Source organism: Sceloporus undulatus, chromosome 3 (assembly GCF_019175285.1).
Source record: "Sceloporus undulatus isolate JIND9_A2432 ecotype Alabama chromosome 3, SceUnd_v1.1, whole genome shotgun sequence".
In the NCBI taxonomy this organism is placed as follows: domain Eukaryota; kingdom Metazoa; phylum Chordata; class Lepidosauria; order Squamata; family Phrynosomatidae; genus Sceloporus; species Sceloporus undulatus.
The window spans coordinates 254527931-254539675 of NC_056524.1; the positions used below are offsets into that span (position 1 = coordinate 254527931).

The following is an 11745-nucleotide window of genomic DNA, read 5'->3' on the forward strand; positions in this document are numbered from 1 at the left end:
TCTCAAGTAAAAACACAGTGTTTTCATTATCTGCCGTTTTCCATGTTCACAGGGGTCCTGTGCCCCTAACCACAGCGAATGTGGAGGGACGAGTGTATTTGGGATAGAAAAAAAAATTAGAAGGAAGTAGAGCAGAGTTATGGTGTTTTGAAATGCAGATGAAATAAACATAAATGAATTAAAACCTTTATTTATATCCCACTTCCCTGTCCAAGGACAATCAAAGCGGTGTACAGTTAAAATTCCACACAATACATACTGTATATATTCATGTGTAAGTCTAGAAATTTTAGTCAAAAAATTGACCCCAAAAACTTGTGTTGACTTACCCATGGGTCAATATAAGTACTATACAGTATTTTGATACTTATTTTAAAAAGGAACCATATCCTGGTGAAAGGAAAGACCATAATCTGCCCTGGAAGCACTGACCTCCCTCTGTTTATGTCATCCATACAGCCTTTAGTATGAGCTGCTGGAATTTTGTATGTTCTTTGATCTTGTTTTCCTTTGCATAATCCTTTACAATCTTTAGTATATGCCCCTAAATTGTACCCTCGACTTATTCATGGGTCATATCAAAATCTCTAATTTTGACCTCCAAACCTGTCCTCAACTTATATATGAGGTCGACTTATAGTCGAGTACAGTGGTACCTCGGGATACGAAATACCCAGGTTACGAATTTTTCGGGATACGAAAAAATCCCATAGGGATTTATTGTTTCGGGTTACGAAGGTTTTTTCGGGTTACGAAAAAACCCCGGCGCTGTTTTAAATGGAGCCGCGGCAGAGCCGCGGCTTTTTTCCCCATTAGCGCCTATGGCAATTCGGGTTACGAAGGTTTTTCGGGTTACGAAATTAGCCGCGGAACGAATTAATTTCGTAACCCGAGGCACCACTGTATATACAGTACATAGTAACCCAATCATTCCCTCCCCCCTTAAAATATCAATTAAACACAATGACAGTTAAAAACTATACATTAAGGTAATCAAAGAGGGTTGAATGGGTTTTTCAGAAAATTCATAAGACGGTGGGTTCAATTTAGTGGCTGGGTATACTATTCAGGAAAGGCCTGCTGTAAGAGATCCATCTTGACAGCCTTTTAAAAGGCATCCAAGATGGTAAACTGACAGATCTCCTCTGGCAGGTCATTCCATAATCTGGGAGCGGTTGAAGGAAAGGTCCACTGAGTAGTTGCAGTCAACCTGGTTCTTATATGCTGCAATAGGTTCCCCCCTGGGGATCTGAGTGTGCAAGGTGGATTATATGGAAGGAGGTGATCCCGTAAATAGGTTGGACCCAAGCCATGTAGGGCTTTAAAGGTAGTAACAAACACCTTGTACTGCTCCCAGAAATTAACAGGCAGCCAGTGAAGTGATGACAGTCCCAATAGCCATACCCTCAAGGACATGCCACTATGTTGATTCATATCTATCTGTATGTATCTGTGTGCAAGACATCATATATAAATTTATCTATGCAAAGGAGAAAGAGACATACAAATCTGCAAAATCAGCAACATATCATAATACTCTAGGTTTTAAAGTTGCCCCCAGGTGCTCTTCATTACAGAAGGGATAATAAAAAATCCATTGCTCCTGGAAAATTTATTTCCAAACAACAATATGGTTTACAGGTAAAGTTGGAAGGAACAGAGACATATGGGAAGAATGACAGATATTATTATCCCTGCCAGCATTTGGGCTCTGCAGACGCTTGCTTCACTACTTTGGAAAAGTAGAGAAAATTGAGATAATAAGGTAGGAATAGGGGAAAGAAAGATTTTTCACAAATAGAACACAACAGGAGAAACAGGAAATGAAGCATAAAACAATGAGAGAGATACTGGAGACAGTGGCTTCCTTGCTTTTCTCAGGTTAGATTTCAAGATGCCACTGGGATTCAGACATTTTGCAAAGAAGAAGTAGTTACAGCAACAAACTTTCCCTGCAAATTAAGTTTCTTTCTTTCTGAAATACTAAATGAATAGTATCTAAATGTCTATAATCCCTGCCAATTCAAAGCAGTTTTATAGTTCCCTTTACCTTCATTATTTCTTTTCAGCACAGATATGTACCAGCTATATATCAATTATAATACCTGTACAGCATGTCGATCTGACCCACTATAAACAGATATCTGAGGAGGCTGTGTACGGGAAGGGGAAGATGTGGTGGCTATCGTTGTTGTGCCTGTGGAAGATGTTGTTGTGCTTGGTTCATGCTCCATAACTGTGGAATGATTTGTCCACCTGATGAGAAACAAAATGGATAATAAAGACTTAAATGCATGCACAATTTTAGGCTTAATCTCAAGGCCAAGTTCTTTAAAAAGGCTCTTTGGGGCCAAAATGAGCCAAGTGTATATTTAGAAAGCAAACCAAACCCCCAGAGACTTCTGAGACATAATTCTGCAGATCTGAGGAAGCAGATCAAGTCTATAAAAGTTTACAATACAACAGTCAGTCACAAAGGTGCTACAACATCTTCTCATTGCATACTGCTAATTTGGGGGTTAATTTCCAACACAGAGTGGGGACTGTAATTTGCATATTTCCGATTAAGAGTCTGAAGAGGCAGGCATATTAGCTTGTGATATCCTGACGAGCAAGGGTGCTGGACTTTGAAATGCACATTCAAATCCTAGATCAACCAAGATGGCAAGTCAGTCTCTTACTTGCAGGTATGGATCTGGAGGTCTATAGAACAAGTCTGTCTAGCTCCACCAAGCCTGCCTGGAGGAAGACGAGCCCTCCCTTCATCCACCATCTCGAGGGGGAGAGAGGCAGGCTAGCTCCACCAGGCCTGCCTGGAAGAATAAGAGCCCTCCCTTCATCCACCATCTCGAGGGGGAGAGAGGCAGGCTAGCTCCACCAGGCCTGCCTGGAAGAATAAGAGCCTTCCCTCCAGTCCATCTGCCTTGGTCCAAGCCTCAGAGGGAGAGAAGAATGCTGGACCCTCACCATTCCCTTCTCCTTTTGTGTCGTGTCTTTTTAGATTGTAAGCCCGCGGGCAGGGAACCGTCTATTATCCCCTCTGTTGTAAACCGCTCAGATTCCCAGTGATTGGGCGGCATATAAATAAAACTTATTATTATTATTATTATTATTATTATTATTATTATTAACAAATCTGTTGAAAATATTAATCCTTAGAATGACAAGAGCACTTATTTTAGAACTTTCAGGAGCTAGGATTCACATAGGTTCAGTGGTCTTACTAGCCAAGCCCCATAGCTGTCCAATTGCTTCAACCAATCCACATATACATACAGAGCACTGTCATGAGAAGTCTGCAGGTGGGAGAATATACCCGTATTTTCCGGCGTATAAGACGACTGGGCGTATAAGACGACCCCCAACTTTTCCAGTTCCAGTCCAGCTTGGAGGTTTCAGCACCTGCCCTATAAGACAACACCCGGCGTATAAGACGACCCCTAACTTTTTAGAAGATTTTCCTGGGTTAAAAAGTAGTCTTATACGCCAGAAAATACAGTACTTTGCTTTGAAAGAGAAGCAGGGTGAGTACAAATTTTCAGTTGTTGCTTAGGGTAGAATCTCACAGCTCCAACAGAAAGAAGTGACTGAAAGCACCTCCCTCTCCTACAATGAAAGAAAAGGTGTACTAGTAGAAGTGTGCACTTTTAAAGTACTGCTGTCCATGTTCTGTATAAATTCAGAAGTTAACCATCCTTATGTTTGGCACTTAAACACACACACACCTTGTCCTTCCTGAGGGGAAGCAGAGGGAGGTTTCTCTGCTCTAACTGTTGGGCAACCTCTCTCAAACTGGATAACACTGCTTAAAGCCAAACAAAATGCCTCATTTGTTACCCCATACATCCCAGCCCACATGGCCTTCTTCTAAGGAAAGACTGGAAGGAAAGGAGTTGTTTGCCATACTAAGGAGAGGTGGTGCCATTCTTATAATGTTCAACTTATTTGTAGATAGCTACTTCAATAAGTTTATATCATAGTCATAATGTTCATGAAATACGGGGAAATCATTGTGTTGTGTTACTGATAAGTGAGATTACTGTTGTTTTGTGTTACTGGTAAGTGATATTACTGATAACTATCTTGGTGAACAGACCAAATTAGGAGACATCAGAGACAGAAAGATGGTTCTTTGGCACTAGTATCTCCTTTCCAGGTTTCATTCTACAGAGAAAACAAACAAATACATACCGACATTCTCATATGAGAACACCAATCATTACAGGTAATGTGCTTTTAATTCCTTTATGATGTTTGGTAAACACACATACAGCAGCATCAGTCATGATTTCCTCCTTTCAAAGTTAGCTATATTGACATTTATAGATAAGCTTTCTTTCCCAAACAGATAATTTTCTAAAGAAATCTTACTTTACACAGAAACCTACGGTAGTTATTCCTTTAAAATATTTTCATTCCATAGTACAGTGATGTGAGACAAAAAGAATTCCAGTATGATTTTTTTCTGGAAAATTTCCAATGCTTAGTTTTTCGACCCTTAATTTCCCATTTCTAAAAAAAACCCTTAAAATTCAATAGTAATACAGACAGCCCTTCTTATACATGGATTTTTTATACACAGATTCAAGCATACACGGTTTGAAAATGTTCAAAAAAAGTATAAATTTCAATTATCAAACCTTGATTTTCCATTTTTTATAAGGGACACCATTTTGCTATGTCATTATATTTAATGGGACTTGAGCATACACGGATTTTGTTATACACGGGAGATCTTGGAACCAAACCCCAGCGTATAACAAGGGTCCACTGTAATATATAGATGCCACACATTATTAGGCAAGCTTAGTAATATCAATCTGACATAGAAGAAGTAGCAGAAGTAATTCTATAGACATTAGCGTGCTATTTGCAGTGCTTTCCCCCCTTAAAAATAAACAAAGGCTGTCAGGAAGTACATGCTATTACAAAAAATTAAAGTTAAGTATTCCAACAAATATAATCTCAACAAATGCTGATCATATAATATGTAAAGCATGATTAGTCTCAGGGGGAGGAAGCATGAATTTGGAGAAAGGAACATCAACCATTGTGATGGTGAACCTTTTAGGGGCCGAGTGCCCAAACTGCAACCCAAAAACCCACTTATTTATTGCAAAGTGCCATGTCCCTCTGGCTTTCTAGTAACAAACTCTGGCAAACTCTGTGCTGGGGTGATGGCACATGTGCCCACATAGAGGACTCTGAGTGCCACCTCTGGCACGTATGCCATAGGTTCGCCATATGAAGATGACACGATACTGCTAGTAGAAAATGGCAAATAATTACTGAAGAACGTCAATAAAGAAAGTGAAAAAGCAGGTTTACAACTGAACATTAATAAAACTAAAATAGGAGTCCCAAATGTAGAATTATATTACGAACCATGGGCCTGAACAGACAGGCCAAAATAAAGCTGCTTCAGGCTTCTGTGGAGGTATGCTGTTTAAATGACATATGCATTTTAAGAGGGCAGTATAGAATCATAGAATCATACAGCTGGAAGAGCTTGCATCCATTGCTCCGGGTCCTAGTCTCTGGAGCAGCAGAAAACAAGCTTGCTCCCTCCTCAATATGACATCCCTTCAAGTATTTAAACAAGGCTATCATATCAGCTCTTAACCTTCTCTTCTACAGGCCAAACATCCCCAGCTCCCTGAGTCGTTCCTCATAGGGCAAGGTTTCCAGACCCTTCACCATTTTAGTCGCCCTCCTTTGGACACGCTCCAGTTTCTCAATGTCCTTCTTGAATTGTGGTGCCCAGAACTGAACACAATATTCCAGGTGGGGCCTGACCAGAGCAGAAGAGAGTGGCACTATTACTTCCCTTGATCTAGTCACTATACAGTGCGCCCGCGTTATATGCGGGCCCACTATACGCGGCTTTGAGCTTACGTGCTCAAGCCACGTGGGAACACACAGGGCGCAAGGGGTGGTGCATCCCATTCAGATGAATGGGGCATGTGGCCATGGCACACACGCGCGTGCTGCCGCACCACCACACACACGAAGCAGTCAGAATTCACCTTACGGGGGGGGGGGGGCGGAACGGATCCCCCGCATAAGGCAAGGGTCCACTGTACTTCTATTGATGCAGCCTAAAATCGCATTGGCCTTGGTAGCTGTCACATCGCACTGTTAACTCATGTTCAACTTGTGGTCTACTGGGACTCCCAGATCCCTTTCACATGTAGTTTCATTCAGCCAGATGTCCCCCATCCTATATCTGTGCATTTCATTTTTCCGCCCTAAGTGCAGTACCTTACATTTCTCTGTGTTGAAATTCATTTCGTTAGCCTTGGCCCAGCTTTCCAATCTATCAAGGCCATTTTGAACCTTGATCCTGTCCTCTGAGGTATCAGGTACTCCTCCTAATTTGGTGTCATCTGCTAATTTTGGGGGGAGGGAGGCAGGCAAGCTCCAACTGCGTGCCTGAAAGAAGAAAAAGCCCTCCCTTCAGCCACCATCTTGGGGGGAGAGAGGCCTGGCATGAAAGACAAAGAGCCCTCCCTTCAGCCACCATCTTGAGGGGGAGAGAGGCCTGTTATGTTTTATTTTGACTTTGTATTGTACTTCTTGTTGTACACCGCTTAGATCTAATTTGGAAAAGCGGTATATAAATAAACATTATTATTATTATTATTATTATTATTATTATTATTATTTTGATAAGTATGCCCCCAGTAGCTTCACCAAAGCTGTGTTCCAGTCCTTAGGACTGGAACGTGGCTTTGTCCAGGCTTCTGGCCTCTTAGGACACATGCATCATTTAAACAACGTACCTCCAAAGAGACCCGAAGCAGCTTTATTTTGGTCTGTTCAGGACGATGGATTGGATAAAAATAATAAACTATCTAAAAGGGACATGGGGAGATTTTGGGCCCAAACAGACAGGCCAAAATAAAGCTGTGCTGGGTCACTTTGGAGGTATGCTTTTTAAATGATGCATGCGTCCTAAGTGTCCAGAAGCCATGCCAAAGCCATGCTTCAGTCCTAAGGACTGAGGCACAGCTTTAGCACAGCTTCTGGACCCTTAAGTCGTGTGTGTCATTTAAACAGCATGCCTCCAAAGTGATCTGAAGCGACTTTATTTTGGGCTGTCTATTTGGGCCCATAGTAAGGGAGAATATATGATATGCTTTTCCCCTGAAATATTTTTGAATGTTGATTGGTTGACTAGCAAAGAGAAGGTAGAATCATTTTAGACACAAGAATGAGACTGCTGCAAATAAGCTAAACAAAAAGTTAAAATTACTACATAAAGAGAGATGGAAGGAGAATGGAGTTTCAGAGAATAAAGAAAGCTGAAGGTCCAGAAAAGAGTAGCAAAGCAATCAGTGACTGATAGGAAGGAAGGAATGCAGGAAAGGTAGTAAGAAGAAAGAATGTGAGAAGAAGGTTAGTGTATGTGAGGGAGGGATGAGGATGTACAGAATGAAGGAGGGAGGGAGGGAGGGATCTTTAAAATTGTTTTAATTGTTGCTGTTTTTTAAATTGTGTATTTATGTATTTTAATATTTTGTATTGTTTTTAAATCGTGCTTGTTTTATACTCATTTGCCGCCTTGAGTTCCTATATTGGGAGAAAGGCAAGATATAAAAAAAATAAAATATTATTTTTAAAATTGCATATTTATGTACTTTAATATTTTGTATTATTTTAAAATGGTGTTTGTTTTATACTCGTTCGCCGCCTGGAGTCCCTATATTGGGAGGAGAAAGGCGGGATGTAAGAATATTAAGTAACAACAGTAATAATAATAATTCCCCTAGAGGCCCCAGACGCCTCTCTCTCCCTCAGCAGCTTCCCCTCAACTGGCGTCAAGGCTTCGCCTCCTCACACACCTGCTTGAGGTAAGCACAGCTTTGCGCATGCGCACTACTAACACACAGAGAAAGAAGAGACAGGTACGCGCGGGCGCGAGGCAGCCCCTCCCCTCGCTTTCTGGCCGGCCCCCGCCCCCCCCCCCCGCGTTGCTCACCAACGGTCGCCGCGCGCGCTGAGGGGGGGCGGGGCGGGTGCTTGAGAGGGAAAGACGAAGGCCCCCTTCTTTAGCGCCCGCTCAGCGGACGCAGCCTCTCCTCCGCTTCCGCCATGTTCTCGCCTCCCTCACAGGGAGGCACTGCGCACGCGCGAAAGGTCGCGCGTCTTACTATTCCCCCCCTTTTCAAGTCCAGAACACAGCACTGCACTAAATGTCTCACAAAACTACATTTCCCACAATTCCAGGCGGTTAAAGCGTTCTCAAACTGGATTATTTCTCTCCAGAGCAGTGGTTTCCCCCCCAAAGTGTGCCCATTATTATTATTATTATTATTAATAGGGGTTTTTTTGTACTTCATCTCCCAGAAAGCCTCAGCCATGTTGGCCAATAGTTGGGGATTCTGGGAGCTGAAGTCCAGAATTCCCTTAAAAGAGCACAGTTTGGGAGGGACCCACTGGCTACAGAGTCATAGACACTCAAACCACTATGTAATTTGTATTGACATCCTCATATATATATATATGTGTCTGCATGGCCTCCACCCCATTAAATGCATCTGAGGAAGTAGACTGAACTCTACAAAAGCCATACAGACAGGCCAAAATAAAGCTGCTTCAGTCACTTTGGAGTATGCTGTTTAAATGACACACACATCTTAAGAGGCCAGAAGCTGCACCAAAGCTGCGCTCCGGTCCTTAGGACTGGAGCATGGCTTTGGCGCGGCGTCCAGCCTCTTAGGACGCATGCAGCATTTAAACAGTGACCCAAAGCAGCTCTCTTTTGGCCTGTCTGTTTGGGCCCTTAGTCTCAATGGTGCTACAAGGCCTCTCTAAGTACTGATTCTACAGACTAACACAGCTATAGATCTTTGAATTTCAACCGCTATGTCAGGCTGGTATATTATTGTAAATCATCGGCCCAAAACACATTGCAGAAATAATCCAGTTCAAGGCCGCTTTAAATTTCCCTGCCAGGGGAATTATTGGTTTTGTGAGACGGTTGAGCCTTCTGTCAGAAAGAGAGAGAGAGAAAGAGCACTCTGGGGCCACAATAAACTACAATTCCCAGGATTCCCTATGCACTGTTCCAGGACAGTTAAAGCGGTCTTGAACTGGATTGTTTCTGCAGTGTCGTTTTGACCAATGGTTTCCAATAATATACCAGCTTGGTGTAGTTGTTTAAGTGTTGGACTATGACTCTAGAGACTAGGGGCCCAAACAAACTGCAGAAATAATCCAGTTTGAGACTGCTTGAACTGCCTGGAATTCTGGGAACTGTAGTTTTGTGAGGCATTTAGTCTTAGAGAGCTCTGGTGCCACGATAAACCAAATAAAAGTGTGTTTTGCACCAGAGCGGGCTCAATGGGTCTCAGCAAACTAGTTCCCAGGATTCCCTAGCATAGAGCAGTGGCAGTTAAAGTGGTGTCAAACTGGATTATTTCTGCAGTGTGGATGCAGGCTTGTTATCGTCCAGACTCTTCCAGGCTGCATCCACACTGCAGACATAATCCAGTTTGACACCACTTGAACTGCCACTGCTCCGTGCTAGAGAATACTGGGAAATGTAGTTTGTGAGACATTGAGCCTTTGCTGTCAGAGAGCTCTGGTGCCACAACAAACTGCAATTCCCAGGAGTCCCTAGCACAGAGCCAAGTTGAAGTGGCGTCAAAGCAGATTATTTCTGCAGTGGGGATGTAGCCCTAGAAAACATATCTAGGAATAGCTACCCTTGGCCATCTTGCTGTTATTCATTTCTGACATATACCGACCCTAAGACAAACAAACCATCATAGGGTTTTCTTGACAAGTTTCTTCAGAGGGGGTTTGCCTTCATGGCTATCCTCTGAGGCTGAGAGAATGTGACTTGCCCAAGGTTGCCCAGTGGGTTTACATGGCTGAGTCTGGATTCGAACCCTGGTTTCCCAGTGTCCCAGGCTCAAACAATTATCCGATGCTGGCCCTCCAGAAGATGTATCCTGGATTTTGTTTTCATACTTCTAAAATGCATTACTTTTGCCATGTAATTTTGTAAATTGATTACATTGTTGTACATATCATTTTGTTCTCATTGGTTTTATGTTTCTCAATCTGTACCAAAGGCCTTTAATGCTTTTGTGTTGGAAGAGCTCCCAAGAAAATATATATCGAATCTGTTCTGTCATCTCATCAATTAACTTGTCTTGGCCACGTAACAAAGTACAATCGCATTTGAAATCCAGAAAAAAAGGATATCTTTATTTAGGATGATCAGATGTCCACATTTTCCTGGACCAGCCCTGATGAAGAAGCCAGTGGAGCTTCGAAAGCTTGCATTGTGTGCATTTGGACTGGCCTGATAAAGGGATACAGTGGTCCCTCCACATTTGCTGGGGTTTGGGGTGAAGAGGGCCCCGTGAATGTGGAAAAGAGCAAATAACAAAACAGTGTTCCTTTTACCTGAGAGAACACTTCTCTAGGAATCTCCAGTTCCTCCAGTGCAACTCTATGGTCAACATCTGCCCAAAGTTGATCATAGATAATCATGCTGGAGGAACTGCAAATGCCTAGTGAGCAAATCAGGCTTGAACTCATGGTTATTCTTAACTTCATTTATAGGAATTATAAATAGCAACAAAATGGAAAATTAAACAAGTTTACTATAAAATTTTAAAACAAATTTAAATCCCCAGGTTTTGTGCTATGTAATCGTTTAAAAGCCATCCAAAAAGGTAGAACAAGTAAAACACACGAATAAATACTTTCTCTGCTTAACCATTAAAAGCCTGCTTAAGCAAGAAACTCCCTCGAAGCCAAGATGACTACACAGAGGCTGTGGTACTTTAGAAATATGATGAGAAGACATGAGTCGTGACTCACTGGAAAATAGGATAATAGTCAGTGGGAGGAAATTGAGAAAGCATTACAGGTGAATTGAGTCAGTAAAGGACACCACAGCTCTCGGTTTGCAAGGCCTGGGTCTTGGAGAGCTCTCATTCATAGGGTTGCCATAAGTCAAAGTGGACTTGAATGGAAGGAACCTTCCCTGGTTTCCAGGGTAATAAAATGGACACTGATTGGCAGGAGATTCAAGTCAGACAAATGTTAGTTAGCCCTTCACTTTTACTCAGATTCACAGTTATGCATGCATTTATAAGCTGATTTGAATCCCATTTTGGAAGAAAAGCGGGATATAAATCCAATAAATATCTGACCTTGGAGGTCTTTAAGCAGAGGCTGGATGGCCATCTGTCGGGGATGCTTTGATTGTGAGTTCCTGCATGGCCAAATGGGGTTGGACTGGATGGCCCTTCTGGTCTCTTCCAACTCTATGATTCTATGATTTTATAATAACATATGTGTACTGATTTTCCAGACTAACACAGCTATACCTTTGAATTCTACCACATTGCATTAGAATTGTACAGTCATATTGATGGACAAGTGTCACCCTCCAGTTTAATTTGTGTGTGGGGTATTCTATGGAAAGTGGTAGCTCCGTTCCACGCCAGGCCTATCACTACATCTTATTTCTGGGGTATGGCTTATATTGCACAAATGCTTAGAAATCCTGATACAGCTTATTTTATGGGTATGTCTTATTTTCGGGGAAACAGGGTAATAAAAGGATTCCCATACCTGTGGTCAAACAGAGGCCATTATCAGATGAGTCTGGAACTGGGGCTCTTCTGCACTGGGCGGTTCGAATTCACGTTATTTCGCACAATACCATCATACCAGCATTCGAATGGCCCAATCCGAACGCACGTGAATGCGCGAGAAGCC

At 42.3% G+C, this 11745-nt stretch overlaps 1 protein-coding gene across 1 annotated transcript in view; it reads right to left on the minus strand.

Moving 5' to 3' along the window:
* The window catches only part of PHC3 (polyhomeotic homolog 3), an 82881-nt gene extending 74758 nt beyond the window's left edge, over positions 1–8123 (minus strand). Inside the window, 2 exon segments of the mRNA XM_042457492.1 lie at positions 2106–2256; positions 7982–8123. Coding sequence (XP_042313426.1) covers positions 2106–2234 — 129 coding nt within the window. The 5' untranslated portion in view covers positions 2235–2256; positions 7982–8123.
* Positions 8124–11745: the final 3622 nt, after the last annotated feature.